The sequence below is a fragment of the Schistocerca piceifrons genome, chromosome 2, assembly GCF_021461385.2.
Source record: "Schistocerca piceifrons isolate TAMUIC-IGC-003096 chromosome 2, iqSchPice1.1, whole genome shotgun sequence".
NCBI lineage: Eukaryota > Metazoa > Arthropoda > Insecta > Orthoptera > Acrididae > Schistocerca > Schistocerca piceifrons.
In genome coordinates this window covers 361,185,054-361,206,312 of record NC_060139.1, presented here as the reverse complement: position 1 = coordinate 361,206,312, position 21,259 = coordinate 361,185,054, and the positions used below count along the sequence as shown (strand labels likewise).

Here is a 21,259-nt window from a genome sequence, read left to right as displayed (position 1 = left end):
CATTTTGGACTTAGTCCCATAGCAAAAATCTTCACTTTATCCTCATCAAGATGCTTGTCAGTGAGATTAATTATTGTATGGCTCCTACATCTTGTCTCAGTTTTTGTGCAACCAATAGAATTTTGCTTTCTTGTATGCAGACATTTTCAACTACATTTATTCTGCTTGTGACCATGTCATATTGTCAACCCATTCCCAAGTATCTACAGAGAGTGTATCTGACATGTGAAAATAGAGGCGGACAAGCTCTTTTGTAGTGACATCTATAAGTTGTCAGGTGTCACAAATTCTCTGTGTATACAATGGAAAAAATACCTTGACTGTACACCCTGAAGCACACCATAAATCATTTACACCAAGAAGTCTCAGAGATCAAATCAGAGTTAATCTAAACTGCAAAACTCTTAATTTCAAAATTTTTGGAAAGATAATTACAGTTTACATTTTTAGTATGATTCATAACACATAAAACATCCTCAAAATCTTTACTGAAAATTTTACTTTAATTAATAAAGGGTAACAGTGAATTTGAATAAACTTACCCATTTGGAACCATTCAGTGGTGTTTTCAGCATCTTGTCGTGCTGAATTCAAAGCATGTCTTATAGCGATAGGCAGTGCTATGCTCATACATATTGGTGGCTCACCAGTTGCTAAAAACAAATTTATTGTAATACTTTATTTTTCAGAGAGTAATGTGAAAAAATAAGTTGTGTGTGTTTCAAACATTAACACCTAATTTATAACATTACAAGAAGTGAACAGTCAAGACATTTCAAATTTATGTGGAAGATGAAATCAAACAATGGAGAGTCCATGATAGAAAAATAACAATATCGAAAGGACAGATTGCTACTCACCACATGAAAAAGGTACTGAATCACAGATGGGCACAATAATAAGAGTGCTAGAAATATTTCAGCTTTTGGACAAAATCCATCTGCAGAAGTACAAAACACACACACATTCACAACTCACGAGCACAGGCTACTGCCTCCAGAAACTAAAGTGTAACTGACTACATTTGGTGTGAGCAGCAATAACGGGTGCAAGGAAGAGGTGTGGTGTGGCTAGAGAGGTGGACTCCGGGTAGGGTTGGGGGAAGGTACTACTGCTGCCTGTGGGAGCAAACATGGATATGGTGGGGACAGGATAGTGCTGCTAGGAGCAACACCAGGACGCTGTGCTTGGGGAGAAGGAAAGGGAGAAGAAATATGTAGAGAAAGGGAAGGACTATGTAGGTTTGTTGACAGAATAAATGTGAGTAGTACTGGAGTGGGAGCAAGAGAGGGGATAGGCATGTGAGAGACAGACCAGCAAAGGATGAGGTCAGGGGGTTACAAGAATGAAGGATATGTTGTGGGGAGAGTTCCTACAAAGCAGTCTGTGAAGCACATCATGTTGGGAACTGTTCAGAAACTGGGTGCTACAACTGTCCCTTGGCCACAGTTTAGCAGTGGCCATTCATGAAGACAGACAGCTTGTTATTTGTCATACCCATACAGAACGTGGCACAGTGGTTGCAGCTAAGTTGGTTTTCATAAGTGGCCCTGCCTTTGATGGGGTAGGAGATGCCCCTGCCAAGACTAGACGGGACATGTCTTGCATCTAGGTCTATTGCAGCAATATGAACCATGCGGCAAGGGGTTTCAAGGAAGAAGGGTGGAGTATGGATGTACAGGGATATTGCATAGGTTGGGTGGACAGTGGAATACCACTGTGGGAGGGGTGGGGAGGATATCTCTCATTTCAGGGCATAGAGAGGTCATCAAAACCCTGGTGGAAAATGAGTTTCAGTTGCTCCAAGCCTGGGGATTACTGAGTCACAAGATGAGAGCGCTTTTGTGGTCAAACAATGGGTATCTGGGGGATGGAAGGTGATTCATGAGATGAGACACAGGACATTTGTTTCTGGACAACAATGGGAGGATAATTTCATTCTGTGAAGGCTTCAGTAAGACCCTTGGCATATTAAGAAAGGGTTGTCATTACAGATGTGAGAGTCACTAGCGTATGGAATTGATTTCTTGGTGTGGAATGGATGGAAGCTTTCAATGTGGAGGTGTTATTAATTGTTGGTAGATTTGATGTGGACAGAGGTACTGATGTAACCATTCTTGAGGAGGAGGCTGACATCAAGAAAGATGACTTGTTGTGGAAGCAGCATCAAACTGCAGTCCATGGGCTGCATGCAGCCCTCACAAGTATTCATGTGGCCAACAGTTCTCTGCTGTATTTTATTATAATATAAAGGTAGCAATTAATAGCCCAATCCAGAAATGCCAACTAATGTTAAGAGCTTCTTAAGAGTGTAGTTTTTCTGATCAGTAACAAACAAAAATACCTACAGAGACAGTAATATTTTAAGATGAGCTTAATTTTAACTGATGCTGGTGTGTTCGATCATGAGATAAATAAAGTAAGAGAGGTGCAAGCAGTGTGACCACTATGGTCACTTCCGTGTCAAAGTTAATACCTTATCAGCTGATCATTATGTGTTGTATACACTCTTGAGTTGTCAGTATAGGCAGGCAAACAACAAACTATTCCCTCTTTCACATCCTCTAACCCTGTAGTGATCACACTACTTACACCTCTCTTACTTTACTTATCTCATGTTCAAATACACTAGCATCAATTAAAATTAAGCTCATCTTAAAATATTACTGTCTCTGTATTTTTGTTTGTTACTGATAAAGAAAACCACAACTCTTAACATTAGTTGACATTTCTGGATTGGGCTGTTAGTTGCTACAAGCTTATTATTATAAAATACAGCTGAGAATCATGGGCCACATAATACTTATTAGGGCTGCATGCAGCCCGTGGACTGCAGTTCGATGACAACTGATCTAGATGCCCCAGGTTAGAGTGTGATGGCACCATGCAGATACCAATTGCTATACCATGAATTTGTTTGCAGGTGATACCCTCAAAGAAGAAGTAATTGTGAGTGAGGATATACGAGGGTGGCTTGAAAAGTTCTTGGAACAGAATAGAGAAAAGTACATACATCACTGAAACTTTTTTTATTTTTCAATGTAGTCTCTTTGTAGATTAATGCCTTGATCCCATCTCAAAAATCAGTTTCCTTCAGGCCTGCAAAATAGTTGTCAGCTCCGCCCATCAATTCTTTGTTTGAACTGAATCTTCATCCACCAAGAAAAATTTTAATTTTTGGCAAGAGATAGAAGTCTGATGGAGCCATAGCAGGTGAATAAGGTGGCTGTGGCAACAATTCATACCTTAGTTCATGTAATTTTGCCATGGTGACGGTACATGTGTGCAGACGCACACTGTTTTGTCGCAGTGCCCGTCTTGCAGATAATTTTTTCATTTCTAATTCTTCAGTTAAAACGTGATATACCCTTTTAGAGGACATCTAGCAAGCATGAGAAATTTCATGCACTTTCAATCAGCAATACTCCATAACCATTTTGTGCATTTCTGCAATGATTTCTGGAGTAGTGACACATCTTCGCCGACCACTGCATGGGTCATTATCTAAGCTCTCCTGACCAAATTTAAATTCATTTGTCCACTTGGCAACAGTTGAATATGAGGGAGCAGAGGCCTCCAGTGTATTCAGGAAATCAGCATGAATGTCCTCTGCCTTTCATACCTTTCTTTATGAAGTACTTAATCACTGCTTGAATCTCAATTTTTTCCATCTTCACAAATCACTACTCGGGAACAACAACAGAACCATGTCTCCACCACAGCTCTCTTCCAAGAGCACCAATGTGGCACGTGTTTACAGGAAATAGTCCAATGAATATCACGTGAACAACTCATTGCACTAGTGCTGACCTCTCGTGGTGATTCTGAAAACTTTTCAAACCACCATCACAATTAGCATGGTGACCACATAGGAGGTAGTAAGTTTGGAGTCAGTTAGTGGTGGGGAAAGGTAGTGATCAGTAGTGGCAGCAAGCCCATGGGCATTGGTGGATGTTAGTATAGAGGGAAGTGGCATTGACATTGATTAGTAGAGTGTTGGGCAGTAAAGGAATAGGAACTGCAGAGAGTCACTGGGTGGAAGGGTTGGTGTCTTTTATATGGGAGGGTAGGTTATGTGTGTTAGGCTGAAGGTGTTGGTCTGCAAGAGCAGGGATTCTCTCTGTGAGGGCACAGTAACCAGCCACAATGGGGCATCATGTGTGGTTGCATTATGAACTTTAGGAAGTTTGTAGAAGTTGGGAATGTGGAGAATGGTAGGGGTGAGGAGAAAGACAGACTCAGGGGAGGGGTTCTGGGTTGGACCAAAGGGTTTGTGGAGTGAATGGAGATCCTACTATATTTCTGGAATGGGGTCACATTGGCAGGGCTTGTAGATGGAAGTATCTGACATCTGGTGAAGTCCCTTCATCAGGTAATATCTGTGGTTAATTACCAAAATGGGGCATCATTTGTCAGCAGGTTGGATTATAAGGTCAAGATCAGTTTTTACGTGGTGGATTGCAGTTCTTTCTGTGGATGTGAGGTTGGTTTCCATGTGGAGGGATTTGGGCAATAGTGGCGAGGCAATGTTTGAGGTTAGGAAATTCTGGAAAGTTAACAGGGTGTGTTTTGGAGGCAGTGGAGGTGGCTCAGGGCTGGATGGAGGAATGAACTGAATCAGAAAGGGTTCACTACTGGTTTTGGACTGAGGCTGCTCTAGTTCCTAGGACAAGAGCTTCAGTCTGGGAACTGGAACCCAGGAATTTGGGATCGCAGAGCAGGAGAATTTTATGGATGGAGAGGCGGTTGTGCTAGAATGTTTGGTCCTGAGATGTATAATTGATGGTCAGACGATCCGGGAATTCCATGAGCTAGGCAACAATTCAAATACAGAATGCAGGACTGGTTTCTGGCTAGTGATAAGAAACTTTTTCGCGTAGGTGCAGATGGAATGAGCAAGGATCCACAGTGGAGGATAAAAAATGAGTAAAAATGTATAAAATTATGTAAAAATATGTGAATATGTCACAAAAAGATGAAACAGATGAAGCATAGTGAGAAAGATGAAACCTGAGTGAGTAAGACCTATGGTGACAAACAATAATGAACCAGAATTCAAGTGAAAACAGAACAGCATCAATGTGAAAAAATAAACAAAAGATGATAATAGAGTGAGGTGCTGGTCAGTGGATGGACGTGTGTGTACAGAGAGGGAAGCACATGTAACTGAATTATATGATGTCAGTTAGGTACATGTTTGAATGAGAGATGACAGTTGTAAGGTAATGGATGCAGTGATGTACATGTGTTGTAGGAAGATACATGAAAACGTGAGGGTGAAGGAAGATAGTATGATAAATTTGAAGATCCTGGGATAATTTATTGGTACGAAGAATGTGAAACTCTTGATGCTGCACCAACAATACGCATGACCATGTAGACATATGATGCATATTTTGCATGTCTTTCTGTATCTTTCTGTGCCACACTTAGATCTCATTACATTTTCTCTTCAATTTTAGCCTTTCTTAATTTTATTACAGGCCCTACTCAGTCAAGTTTAGCCTTTTTCACTGTACTTCATGTATTTAATCTTTTTTGTGATTCTTTTCATGTCTTTACTTTTTTTTATCTTTGATTATGGATCCTTGCTCCTTTGATCGGATCCAATACAGAAAACTTTCCCTGTGCTTAGCCTGTTCCTGCATTGTTGCCTAGCTCATGGGATCCCTCCAGATGGTCTGACCATCAAATTACCCCTCTCTGTGTGCATCCCCTTCTTCCACAATGATCTCTATCTGTTTAGATTCCATCAGTCCACAGCCCTCATCAACCTAGTCCTCCTGAACCATATAAATCAGGCCCAAACATCCTTGCACTACTGCCTCTTCTTCCATAAAATTCTCCTGCTCTGCACTCCCAAATTTCTGCATACCATCTCCCAGACTAAAGCCTTTGCCCTCCAGAACAGAAACTAGAGTAGCATCTACAACCCAACCTCAAAGAACTGTCCAATTTGTTCATCTCATACTCCCACCTTACACTACCACTATCTACCACCCACACATCCTCAAAAACTCCCTCCTGCCACAGTACAGAAGCCAGGGACTTAACAGACCCACAACACAGTCATGAACATGTCCTCCAAAAGCCTCACTCACACAGAAATATCAATCCTATCCAAAGGCCACATGCCCAAATTCAACCATGCTGGGCCTCTTAAAGGACTTCTCCCAGTCCCTACACTGGATAAACTTCTTCATCTTTAATGCTACCAGTCAGACTCAATCCTGAATTAACAATGAACCCTTTCTGACACAGGTCATTCTTCCATCCAAACACGATCCACCCCATTGGTCCCAAATCATCCATTAACTTACCAAAATTTCCTAATCTCAAACCTTGCCTCACCATTATTCCATAATAACATCGAAACCAATCCACCGCCTAAAAACTGATTCTCAACTTATAATACTATCAGCCAACAAAGTCCCCATCACTGTAGTTATAAGCTGCATGTGGAAGGACTCTGCCAGCTCATATATATGTCCAACTACATGCCCAGCCAACTTGACCCATTCCAGAAATCCAGCACGATCTCCACTTGCTCCTCAAATCTTTAGGTCAATCCCATAACCTCTTTCTGACTTTATCTCTCTCATCACTCCTACCACTTCCAGCAGGCCTATTTCCAACAAGCTTCGTAAAGTTCATATACCCAACCAGCCAGGACACTACAGTGTGGCTGGTTACTGTGCTCCCACAGAGAGAATCCCTGCTCTTGTGGACCAATACCTTCAGCCTGTTGCTTGTAACCTACTCTCCCATATAAAATACAGCAAGCATTTCCTCCGCTGACTCTCTAGGGTTCCTGTTCCTTTGCCACTCGGCACTCTACCCATCAGTGTTGATGTCACCTCCCCTAGACTAACATCCCCAATGTGCATGGCCTTGCTGCTACTGAGTGCTACCTTTTCCAACCCCTGACTAGTGCTACCTTTTCCGAGCCCTGACTGGCTCCAAACCTACAACCTCCTTTCTGATCACTATGACCAACGATATCCTCACCCACAACTACTTTTCCTTTGAATTCATCACCTACAAATAAATTCATGGTACAGCAATTGGCATTCACATGGTACAATCCAATTCTAACGTATTCCAGAGAATTTCTTCCTAACCACCTAGAATCCCTAAACCTTCACCTGGTTCAGATTCAATGATGACACCTTTGTGATATGGTCTGGGGGTAAGTACATCCTATCCTCTTTCCACCAGAACCTCAACTTCTTCTCTACCCACTCACATCACTTGTCCTCTTCAGCCCAACAAGCCAAGGGTGGCTACATCAGTACCTATGTCAGCATCAAACCTACCAACTATAAACAATACCTCCACATCAACAGCTGCCGCCAATTCCACAGCAATAAATCACTACCATACAAACTAGTTACCTGTGGTCCTCACATATGAACTGGCAACTAGTCTGTTTCTAAATATGTCAAGGGTCTCACTGAAGCCTTTACAGGTCAAAATTATCCCACAGCCTTGTCCAGAGTCTCAAACCTTGCCTCACCATCATTCCTAAAATTCCTCAACATGAAAAACACCTCACATCTGCATGAAAGAACAGTCCAACACCTTAAAACTGATCATACCTGCCAACAAATGATACACTACTGTGGTTATGAACTGAAGGGATTACCTGGTGAAGGGACTTTACCAGATGTTACATACTTTTACCTACAAGCCCTGCCAAAGTGACCCAGTTCCAGAAATGTAGGAGGGATCTCCATTCATACCACAAATCTTTCACTCATTCCACAAATCTTTAGGTGCATCTATCTCTCTGCTCACACCTACCACTCCCTGCACTCCCAACTTCCATAAGCTTCCTAAAGTTCATAACCCAACCACCCAGGATGTCTCATTGTGACTGGTTACTGTGCCACCACACAGAGAATCACTGCTCTTGTGGTGACTTCAATATTAATTGTATAAGTGATTGTGCAAGGAAAAGGATGCTGGTAGACCTCCTTAATTCATATAATCTTATGCAAACCGTATTCTTTCCAACGAGAGTGCAAGGGAACAGTAGAACAACCATAGACAATATTTTTGTTCATTCGTCATTATTAGAAGGGCATTCTGTTAGCAAAAAGGTGAATGGCCTTTCAGATCATGATGCACAAATTTTAAGTCTAAAAGATTTTTGTGCTTCAACACATGTCAAATATAGTTACCAACTTTTTAGGAAAGCTGATCCAGTTGCTGTACAGACTTTTGTAAACCTTATCAAGGAACAAGATTGGCAAGATGTTTATAGTGCTGATACAGTAGACGATAAATATAATGCTTTCCTCAAGACTTTTCTCGTGCTCTTTGAAAGTTGCTTTCCGTTAGAACGTTTAAAACAGGGTACTAGCACAAACAGGCAGCCTGGGTGGCTGACTAAAGGGATAAGAATATCTTGTAGAACAAAGTGGCAATTATATCAAAACGTTAGAAACAGTCAAAATCTAAATGCAGCAGCCCATTACAAACAGTATTGTAGGGTGCTTAAAAAAGTTATTAGGAAGGCAAAAAGTATGTGGTATGCAGATAGAATAGCTAAGTCTCAGGATAAAATTAAAACCATATGGTCAGTCGTAAAGGAAGTGGCTGGTCTGCAGAGACAGGTTGAGGATATAGAATCAGTGCGTAGTGGGGATGTCCGTGTTGCTGATAAGTCGCATATATGTACAGTACTTAATAATCACTTTCTGAATATAGCAGGTTAACTAAATAGAAACCTAGTCCCAACAGGGAATCATATAGCGCTCTTAGAAAAAAGTGTTCCGAGACTGTTACCTGAAATGCTCCTCCATGATACTGACAAGAGGGAGATTGAGTTAATAATTAAATCACTAAAGACCAAGAACTCTCATGGATATGACGGGGTATCTAGCAGAATACTGAAGTATTGTTCCACGTATATTAGCTCAGTACTTAGCCATATCTGTAACTTTTCCTTTAGCAGTGGTCGGTTTCCTGACCGATTAAAGTACTCGGTAGTGAAGCGACTTTATAAAAAGGGAGACAGGGATAATGTTGACAATTATAGACCTATTTCTATGCCATCGGTGTTTGCTAAAGTTATCGAGAGGCTTGTATATACAAGGTTACTGCAGCATTTAAATTCACATAATTTGCTGTCAAATGTACAGTTTGGTTTTAGAAGTGGCTTAACAACTGAAAATGCTATATTCTCTTTTCTCTGTGAGGTTTTGGACGGATTAAATAAAAGGTTGAGAACGTTAGGTGTTTTCTTTGATTTAACGAAGGCTTTTGACTGTGTTGACCACAAAATATTACTGCAGAAGTTGGAACATTATGGAGTAAGGGGAGTAGCTTACAATTGGTTCGCCTCCTACTTTAAGAACAGAAAGCAGAAGGTAATCCTCCGCAATATTGAGAGTGGTAATGATGTTCAGTCCCAATGGGGCACTGTTAAATGGGGCGTTCCCCAAGGGTCGGTGCTGGGGCCACTGCTGTTCCTTATTTATGTAAATGATATGCCTTCTAGTATTACAGGTGATTCAAAAATATTTCTGTTTGCTGATGACACCACCTTGGTAGTGAAGGATCTTGTGTGTAATATTGAAACATTATCAAATAATGTAGTTCATGAAGTAAGTTCGTGGCTTGTGGAAAATAATTTGATGCTAAATCACAGTAAGACTCAGTTTTTACAGTTTCTAACCCACAATTCAACAAGAACTGACATTTTAATCAGACAGAATGGGCATGTTATAAGCGAGACGGAACAGTTCAAGTTCCTAGGCGTACGGATAGATAGTAAGCTGTTGTGGAAAGCCCATGTTCAGGATCTTGTTCAGAAACTAAATGCCGCTTTATTTACCATTAGAACAGTATCTGAAATAAGTGACATTTCAACACGAAAAGTAGTATACTTCGCATACTTTCATACGCTTATGTCATACGGTATTATTTTTTGGGGTAATTCTTCTGATTCAAAAAGGGTATTTTTGGCTCAAAAACGGGCTGTTCGAGCTATGTATGGTGTAAGTTCGAAAACCTCTTGTCGACCCCTATTCAATAGTCTGGGAATTTTGACATTGCCCTCACAGTATGTATTTTCTTTAATGTCGTTTGTTGTTAGCAATATTAGCTTATTCCCAAGAGTTAGCAGCTTTCACTCAGTTAATACTAGGCAGAAATCAAATCTGCATGTGGAATGCACTTCCTTGACTCTTGTGCAGAAAGGAGTGCAGTATTCTGCTGCATCCATTTTCAATAAGCTACCACAAGAACTCAAAAATCTTAGCAGTAGCCCAAACACTTTTAAGTCTAAACTGAAGAGTTTCCTCATGGCTCACTCCTTCTATTCTGTCGAGGAGCTCCTGGAAGAGATAAAAAATTAAGCAAATTCCAGTGTTACATTCTTGATTTTCTTTATTTAAACTAACGACTTGTTTCATTTTATGTGTTTCTACAATCGTGTTATAATTTCATGTATTGACTCGTTCCATGACCATGGAGACTTCTCCTAAATGTGGTCCCACGGAACAATAAATAAATAAATAAATAAATAAAATAAAACCAACACCTTCAGCCTATTACCTGTAACCTAACACTCCTACATAAAAGACACCAACGCTTCCCTCCATCGACTGTCCACAGTTCCTGCTCCTTTGCAACCCAACACTCTGCTTATCGGTGTTGATGCCACTTCCCTATATGAGGTGTGTTCAAAAAGTAAGGTGATTTTATATTCTTATTAAAAAATATTTATTTACTCATCAAGATTCATGTTGTCCCTTTCAAAGTAATCCCCCTCAGATACAACACACTTGTGCCAATGCTTCTTCCAATCCTCAAATCACTTCTCACGACCACTTTTTCATACTTGATTACTTCCAGAGACGCAGTTTTTATTTCCTCAATCAATGAAAATCTTCATCTTCTCATAGGTGTATTCAGTTTTGGGAACCAAAAAAAAAGTTGCAAGGGGCCAAATCCTGTGAATGTGGTGGCTGAGGCATGATTGTTGTGTTGTTTCTGGCCAAAAAATCTCTCACAAGCAACGATGAATGAGCAGGTGCATTGTCGTGATGCAAAAGTCATGATTTGTTTTTCCACAATTCCGAACATTTTTTGCATATTGCTTCTCGAAAATGGTGTATAACATCAAGGTAATACTTGTTATTGACTGTATGACATTGAGGAAAAAATTCATGATGCACACTATGCCACAGTAATTGAAACAAAACAGTGGGTAAAACTTTGACATCTGATCGAATGTGGCGAGCTTGTTTTGGTGTTGGCTCTCTGGGATTGGGCTTTGATTTCAATGTCATAATTGTAAACCCATGTTTTGTTACCAGTTATGGCCTTTTTGAGCAAATCAGAATCATCACTGATATTCAAGAGCTCCTGAGTGGTGCTCATGTGACAGTTCTTCTGATCAAAACTGAGAAACTTTGGAACATGCTGACACACATCTCATGCCCAAAACATCAAAAAACAACTGCATGATATGAGCCGATTGATACGCCAACATCCTCAGCAACTTCTCTTATGGTAATCTGGTGATTTTCCAAAACAATTTTCTTCACAGTTTTGATGTTATCATCTGTTGTTGATGTGCTGGGGCGTCCAGAGCAAGGTTCATCATTGGCATCTTCTCGGTTATCTTGGAAGAACTTGCATCAATTGTAAACATCTTTCTTACTTAGAGCACACTCACCATATGCCACTGTCAACATTTCAAATGTTTTTGAGCACTTGATTCCCTTTTCCACAAAAAATTTGATGGGAATTCCTTGCTCCAAACCTACCGTATTTACTCGAATCTAAGCCGCACTTTTTTTCTGGTTTTTGTAATCCAAAAAGCCGCCTCCAGCTTAGAATCGACTGCAAAGCAAGCAGAAGTTCTGAAAAATGTTGGTAGGTGCTGCCACAATTAACTTCTGCCGTTGAATATATGTAGCGACACAGGCATGCTTTGTAGGCACGAAGATAAATACTGGCGCCAAAACCTCTGCGTCAGTAAATAAATTTAAAAAAAAAAGGCGGAAGACGAGCCTTTTTTCTCCGCCCCGAGTTTCAACCACTGCATTTTTATACATTATCCAACAAAGTAAATACAAATTCCGTATTGTTCATCATTGAATGTAGCAGAATTTCAATGTACTACAAAAATCTGACTGGCAAGACTGTTTGGGATGTTTGTCAATATGGCCAACTCTACTTTCTGAATTTTTTCCTACCTGTGAGAAGAGATGGTTGCTAATAGGAACCTGATGAAATGTGAATCACATGCAGTATTCTCTTCACCATGAAAATAATACGAATATCAACATTTTGCCATGTATTCTTTCGTGTTTGCTGCTATCTCATTTAAATCCTGTGTGCCTAATAAACTACAAAACTAGAGTGAGACAAACTACAAAACTAGAGTGAGACAATAGCAAACGTGGAAGAATATACGTATCGTGTCATGTTTATATTCGTATTATACTTATGCCTAATAGTGATACAGTCAGAAATGAAGCATGGCAACTGACTAGATTTTTAATTCTAAGATGACTCTAATTTCTGTGCAGAATTTGATGTACTAAAAAAGCGGCCGCAAAGATGTTCAAACGGAGAAACATTTTCGCCTAACTCTCATTCAGAATATGTTCTATCATATGCAGTTTATTATTTGGTTCTTGTTGTTCATTATCAAAGAAAGCAGCAGTGTAAGTAACAACAAATAGCAGTCTCTTGCCATTGTTTTGCTAATGAGACGATTCCTCTCTTTTTTTTAATTGTAAGCAGCAGTAGCGCGCACAAAATCAAGCCATGCTGCGAGCGGCGACAGGCCATAAACACTCACTATCAGAATGCGACAAACAATGCATGACACAGTACAGTAATGCATTTTCTGCTTAGAGTGACGTAAACAACTATAACAAAGAAAACGGCACTTATCAGATCAAAGCAAAATAAGCAATCGATTCAAACGAGACGAAGCACGCGAAAAAGGAAGGGTACCCATATAAATACAGACGGAGCGCCTCTCACCATGAATCTTGAGCCCACTCCTGAACCTTTCTTTTGTTTCCATCATTGCTTCTGTGATGTACAGATTGAACAGTAGGGGTGAAAGACTGCATACATATCTTCCACCTTTTCTAATCTGAGCACTTCATTCTTGTTCTTCCATTCTTATTGTTCCCTCATGGTTCTTGAACATTGTGTATGATACCCATTTTTCCCTGTAGCTTATTTCTATTTTTATCAGAATTTCAAACATCTTGCATTATTTTACACTATCAAATGATTTTCCAGGTTGACAGCTCCTATAACATGCCTTGTTTGTTCTTAAATCTTGCTTCCATTATCAATCACAATGTCAGAATTCCTGGTGCCCTTCCCTTTTCAAAAGCCAAACTGATCGTCATCTAAGAGATCCTCAATTTTCTTTTTCATTCTTCTGTATACTATAATTGTCAGTAACTTGGATGCATGAGCCATTAAACTGATTGTGTGATAGTTCTCAAACTTATCTGCTCTTGCAATCTTCAAGATTAATAGTTCTCCAAAACTCTGATAGTATGCCTCCAGAGTCATGGGTTCTACACACGAGCTTGAATGTTACTTTGCTGCCACTACCTCGAAAGATGTCAGAAATTCTGAAGGAATGATATCCATCCTTCCTGTCTTATTCGATCACAAGTCTTCCAAAGCTCTATCAAACATTAACTCTAATACTGCCCCCCCCCCTCCCCCCACCCGAAGTCTCCCATATCAACACCTATTTCTTCCACAATCATGTCATTAGATAAGTCTTTCCACCTGTAGAGTCCTTTAGTGTACTCATTCCATATACACAGTCTACCCTCTGCACTTAGAGGTGAATTCCCATCCTTGTTGATTTCATTCCTAGGTGATTTATATTTATGTAGTCCTGAATTTCCCTGAATATTTTTGTGCTTCCTTCAACTGCCAGTTAGTTAAAGTATTTCTTCTGTTACCCAATGTTTATTTGCAGCCTTCTTCCTTGTACCTATGTTAATCTCTCCAACTTCTGTAATCACCCTTTTTAGAGATGTCGATTCTTTTTCAACTGAACTGCCTACAATGGCATTCTTTATTGCACTTTCTATAGCCTCAGAGAACTTCAAAAGCATCTCACCATTCCTCAGTACTTCAGTATCCCACTTCTTTACACATTTGTTCCCCAAGGTCATGCTCATGTCTAAAAAGGAGAAAGAGTGGCATGAATGTACATTCATTGAGATTAAACTGCTCAATATAAATTGTCTCATCCATGTATTATATAATAGACCTAAATTTGGGCCTCTCAAACCTTGAATCTCTGTATGAACATGTAATTGTAACTGGAGATATCAAACACAAATTTTCTAAACAGCTCTTCATTTGTGTCAAAATATGAGGACATACTTTCCCACTCAAATCTTACACTGATTCCACTTTGGCCTATTCGTCATACAGTAGACATTTGTACATTTATCAATATATTCGCAACCAGAGCTCCAACTACAGTAATTCGCAGCAATCATATTTCTGCGCTGGCTTGTCTGTTCCTGATGTACTAATCATGACTTATTCATTACAATGCCCAAAGATCAAACTGCAAGTGGTGACTTTTAGAGATTTTATGCACATGAATATGTCTGAGGTTACAGCTGACGCCTGTGACATTTCTTGGCAGATAATGGCAGGAAATAACTTTGACATGAATAATAAAGTATCCAACTTCACTAAGAGGCTAAATAATTTCCATGGCAAACATGCTCCTCTAAAAATAGTAAGGGTAAGGAGAAAACCTGCACCATGCCTTGCAGACCACCTCAAACACCTTATGTGTGTCAGAGATGCAGCACACAGAACATACAAATGGGTTCTGATAATCATCTCATCTACAAGTAACTACTCAGTCAAGTTAATCAATCAGTGAGAAATTCCAAGCTCAGGTAAGCCTTCTCACTAACTGTGCACTTTCATAGACTTGCTATCCTGTGGCAGAAACTATGAGATCTAGGAATAGGCAGACTCAAAACTGCAGCTGAACCTCCAGTTCCTACTGAGGATATAAATGAGTATTTCACCAAGCCAATATCTTTACTTGACCAATGCACAAGTGCACAGACCAACCATACTCTTAAAGCATCAATGTTTGGTACAGTAAGCCCAAACACAGTGCAGAAGTCAATTTCACAAATTTGTTTGGCAGTTGCAGGGAACAATAATATAACAGTACAATTGATCAATCTTCTCATCAATCCTCTACTGGCCAAAATAACGGATATTTTCAAACATTCTCTGACCTCCAGCTTCTTTCCAACAGCCTGGAAGCAGAGACTCATAAAACTACTATCCAAGAAGAAACTACTATCCAAGAAGAAACTACCAAACAGCCCTTTGACTACAGACTTATTTGCAATCTACTAGCTTTACCCAAGGCTCTAGAGAACATAATTCATGAACAGTTTATTTATTAATTATTTAACATCAAATACCAGTCTGGTTTTCAACAAAACTGCAGCATGACGATGACTGCTCTTATAAAAGTGACTGATGAACTGAAACTAGCTACGGATAAACAACAGGTGACTATTATGCACTTTTTGAGAATAACTCTTAACATTGTACTTGCTAAACTCACAAGTCAAAATATTTTTCATTATTCAAATTGTTGTTATTCTAGCTTGCATTTTCCATTGTTTGAAACCAAGAAGAAACTGAGAAAAGAAATTAAATTTCAAGTTTGCTGATAATATTGCAATTCTGACAGAGGTGGCAAAAGAATTGTAAGATCATCTGAAACTGAGAGAGACCTACTAAAAGTAACATATGAGTTTTACTATGAATGTAACATAAAAAAAGGATGATGCCAGAAGTAAAGAGAATATGAAATTTAGACTAGTAAAAGGATGAAAATCTTTCCTGTCTTTCCTGAAAAAGATAAACTTCATATGTTGAATATAAATTAATCATTAGGGAATTGTTTCTGAAAATATCTATCTGTATTGCAACCTAATATTGCAGTGAAACATTGATGATGAATAGTGTATGGAAATGGAGGATAGAAAAATGTGATGCTACAGAAGAAAGCTGAAGATCAGATCCTTGGATTGAGCAACTAAGGAAGAGATACTACATGAAATTGTCAAGAAAAGAACTTTATGGATGACAGGAAACTTCCTGAGGCATCAGAGAATAGTTAATTTGGAAATGGAGGGAAGTACAGAATGTAAGAATTACAGAGCAAGACCACACCTAGACAGTAAGCAGACTCAAATGTATGTAGGGTGCAGTAGCAGATATGAAAGCACTTGCCCAAGATATATTAGCATGGATAGTTTTTGGGATGAACACAACAACAACAACAACAACATTTATGTGTTCTCAGATTTATACATTTGAATTTCAGGAAGGCAATTTGATATCACTATCTGGTCAGGCAGGTTAAGGGCATCAAACAAAAATCCATTTTGTAAAATGACTGACACCTATGCTTCATATAATATCTTCTCTGTGGTTCAGTTGTTGAAAAAACTATGATTGTAAAATTTTAAATAAATGAGTTGAGAGCGTCCATATTCAAAATAAAATCAATGTACATTTATTTTTACACTGATAACCATATTAACCTGCTTTCAGTTTACATTTTTCATTAATCTTCACAAAATTAGATCAGCAACCTGTGTAAACCCCAGGGAATCTAAACAATTAACAATCATTTTTCCAACAGTATTGTGGTGATTTGGCAACATCTGGTTGAATATGATTACGTCTTGACTGAGTGTGAAGTTTGATGCTGAATGACTACCGTATTTACTCGAATCTAAGCCGCACTTTTTTTCCTGTTTTTGTAATCCAAAAAACCGCCTGCGGCTTAGAATCGAGTGCAAAGCAAGCGGAAGTTCTGAAAAATGTTAGTAGGTGCTGCCAAAAGTAACTTCTGCCGTCGAATATATGTAGCGCTACACAGGCATGCTTTGTAGACACAAAGATAAATACTGGCGCCAAAACCTCTGCGTCAATAAATAAATTTTAAAAAGGTGGAAGACGAGCTTTTTTTCTCCGTCCCGAGTTTCGACCATTTTCATACATTATCCAACGAAGTAAATACAAATTCTGTATTGTTCATCTTCGAATGTAGCAGAATTTCAATGTACTACGAAAATACGACTGGCAAGACTGTTTGGGATGTTTGTCAGGATGGCCAACTCTACGTTCTGAATTTTTTCCTACCTGTGAGGTTGCTAATAGGAACCTGATGAAATGTGAATCACATGCACTATTCTCTTCACCATAAGAATAATACGAATATAAACATTTTGCCATGTATTCTTTCGTGTTTGCTGCTATCTCATTTAAATCCTGTCTGCCTAATAAACTACGAAACTAGAGCGGGACAACAGAAAACGCGGAAGAATATACGTATCGTGTCATGTTTATATTCGTATTATTTTTATGCCTAATAGTGATACAGTCAGAAATGAAGCAGGGCAACTGACTAGATTTTTAAATCTAAGATGACTAATTTCTGTGCAGAATTTGATGCACTAAAGAAGCGGCTGCAAAGATTTTCAAACGGAGAAAACTTTTCGCCTAACTATCATTCAGAACATGTTCTATCATATGCAGTCTATTATTTGGTTCTTGTTGATCATTATCAAAGAAAGCAGCAGTGTAAGTAACAACAAATAGCAGTCTCTTGCCATTGTTTCACTAATAAGACGATTCCTCTCTCTCTCTCTCTCTCTCTCTCTCTCTCTCTCTCTCTCTCTCTCTCTCTCTCTCTTTTTTTTTTTTTTTTTTCAGATTGTAAGCGGCGGTAGCGCGCACAAAAGCAAGCCATGCCGCGAGCGGCGACAGGCCGTAAACACGCACTATCAGAATCCGACAAACAGTGCATGACACAGTACAGTAATGCATTTTCAGCTTAGAGTGGCGTAAACACCTATAACAAAGAAAATGGCACATATCAGATCAAAGCAAAATAAGCAATCGATTCAAACCAGACGAAGCACGTGAAAAAGGAATGGTACCCATATAAATACTGACGGAGCGCCTGCCGCATAGCAATGGCTACCTGGTAAAGCTTAACTGTTAAGCTTACGACTCAAACCAAATCACAAATTGTGTCTCATATTACAATGGACCAACTTTGTTTCGATATGGAGGTGCGGCCTAAAACTTTTCTCTCTCCTTGAATTTCGAGTCTCAAATTTCAGGTGCGGCTTAGATTCGGGAAATTTTTTTTTCCCTTTATTTCGAGTCTCATTTTTCAGGTGCGGCTTAGATTCGAGTGCGGCTTAGATTCGAGTAAATACGGTATATACAAACAGGGTGGTCCACTGATCATGACTGGGCCAAATATCTCACGAAATAAGCGTCAAACGAAAAAACTACAAAGAACAAAACTTGTCTAGCTTGAAGGGGGAAACCAGATGGCGCTATGGTTGGCCCGATAGACGGCACTGCCATAGGTCAAACAGATAGCAACTGCATTTTTTTTAAGATAGGAAACCCCATTTTTTATTACATATTCGTGTAGTACATAAACAAATCCCTTTGTGATAGATGGCGCTGTAATAGTCATAAACATATGGCTCACAATTTTAGACGAACAGTTGGTAACAGGTAGGTTTTTTTAAATTAAAATACAGACCATAGGTACGTTTTAACATTTTATTTCGGTTGTTCCAATTTGATACATCTACGTTTGTGAACTTATCCTTTCTGAGAATGCATGCTGTTACAGCGTGATTATCTGTAAATACCATATTAATGCAATAAATGCTCAAAATGATGTCCGTCAACCTCAATGCATTTGGCAATACGTGTAACGACATTCCACTCAACAGAGAGTAGTTCGCCTTGCGTAATGTTTGCACATGCATTGACAATGAGCTGACGCATGTTGTCAGGCATTGTCAGTGGATCACGATAGCAAATATCCTTCAACTTTCCCCACAGGAAGAAATCCAGGGACGTCAGATCTGGTGAACATGAGGGCCATGGTACAGTGCTTCGATGACCAATCCACCTGTCTTGAAATATGCTATTCAATACCGCTTCAACCGCATGCGAGCTATGTACCGGACATCCATCATGTTGGAACTACATCGCCATTCTGTCATGCAGTGAAAAATCTTGTAGTAACATCGGTAGAACGTTATGTAGGAAATCAGCATACATTGCACATTTAGATTGCTATCGATAAAATGGGGGCCAATTATCGTTCCTCCCATAATGCCGCACCATACATTAACCCACTAAGATCGCTGATGTTCCACTTGTTGCAGCCATCGTGGATTTTCTGTTTCCCCAATAGTGTATATTATGCTGGTTTACGTTACCACTGTTGGTGAATGACACTTCCTCGCTAAATAGAATGCATGCAAAAAATCTGTCATCGTCCCGTAATTTGTCTTGTGCCAAGTGGCAGAGTTGTACACAACATTCAACGTCATTGCCATGCAATTCCTGGTGCATAGAAATATGGTATGGTTGCAATTGATGTTGATGTAGCATTCTCAACACCGACGTTTTTGAGATTCCCGATTCTCGCGCAGTTTGTCTGCTATTGATGTGCGGATTAGCCGTGACAGCAGCTAAAACACCTACTTGGGCATCGTCATTTGTTGCAGGTCGTGGTTGACATTTCACATGTGGTTGAACACTTCCTGTTTCCTTAAATAACATAACTATCTGGCGAACGGTCTGGACACTTGGATGATATCATCTAGGATACCGAGCAGCATACATAGCACACACCCGTTGGGCATTTTGATCACCATAGCCATACATCAACACTATATCGACCTTTTCCACAATTGGTAAACGGTCCATTTTAAAACAGGTAATGTATCACAAAGCAAATTCCGTCCGCACTGGCGGAATGTTACATGATACCACATATTTATACGTTTGTGACTATTACAGCACCATCTATCATAAAACGAAAAAAGTAGTTCAACTAAAACATTCATATTTCTTTACGTACTACATGAATATGTAATTAAAAATGGGGGTTCCTATTTTTAAAAATGCAGTTGATATCTGTTTGACCTATGGCAGTGCCATCTAACGGGCCAACCATAGCGCCATCTGGTTTCCCCCTTCAAGCTAGACGAGATTTGTTCTTTGTAGTTTTTCCATTTGATGCTTATTTCATGAGATATTTGGCCTGGTCAGTATCAATGGACCACCCTGTATATACACTGAAGCACTAAAGAAACAGTTATAGGCATTCATATTCAAATACAGAGATATGTAAATAGGCAGAATATGGCACTGCAGTCGGCAACACCTATAGAAGACAACAAGTGTCTGGTGCAGTTGTTACATTAGCTACTGCTGCTACAATGGCAGGTCATCAAGATTTAAATGAGTTTGAATGTGGTGTTACAGCCAGCGCAAGAGCGATGGGACACAGCAACTCTGAGGTAACGATGAAGTGGGGATTTTCCCATAATACCATTTCACAAGTGTACTGTGAATATGAGGAATCCAGTAAAACATCAAATCTCTGATGTCACTGCAGCCAGAAAAAGGTCCTGCAAGAATGGGACCAATGACAACTGAAGAGAACTGTTCAACATGACAGAAGTGTAACCCTTTGGCAAATTGCTGCGTATTTCAATGCTGGGCCATCAACAAGTGTCAGCCTGCAAACCATTCAATGAAACATCATTGATACCAGCTTTCGGAGCTGAAGGCCCACTCATGTACCCTCGATGACTGCATGATACCAAGCTTTACGTCTTTCCTGGGGCCGTCAACACCAAAATTGGATGGTTGATAACTGGAAACATGTTGCCTGGTCGGACGAGTCTTGTTTCAAATTGTATCGAGCAGCTGGACGTGTATGAGTATGGAGACATCATGAATCCATGGACCCTGTATATCAATAGGGGACTGTTCAAGTTGGTGGAGGCTCTGTAATGGTGTGTGGGGTGCTTAGTTGGAGTGATAAGGGATCCCTGGTACATCTAGATATGACTCTGACAGGTGACACGTATGCAAGCATCCTTTCTGATCACCTGCATCCATTCATGTACATTGTGCATTCCAACAGACTTGAGCAATTCCAACAGGACCATGCAACACCCCACATGTCCAGAATTGCTACAGAGTGGCTCTAGGAACACTCTTCTGAGTTTAAATGTTTCCATTGGCTATCAAACTCCCCAGATATGAACATTATTGAGCATTTTTGGACATGCCTTGCAACATGCTGTTCAGAAGAGATTTCCACACCCTTGTACTCTTACAGATTTATGGACAAGCT

At 39.7% G+C, this 21,259-nt stretch overlaps 1 protein-coding gene across 1 annotated transcript in view; it reads right to left on the bottom strand.

The window, feature by feature from the left end:
• Positions 1 to 21,259, bottom strand: part of LOC124776986 (xanthine dehydrogenase-like) — a 437,142-nt gene that overhangs the window by 15,562 nt on the left and 400,321 nt on the right. Inside the window, exon 26 of the mRNA XM_047252231.1 lies at positions 543 to 653. Coding sequence (XP_047108187.1) covers positions 543 to 653 — 111 coding nt within the window. The remainder of the gene's footprint in view (positions 1 to 542; positions 654 to 21,259) is intronic.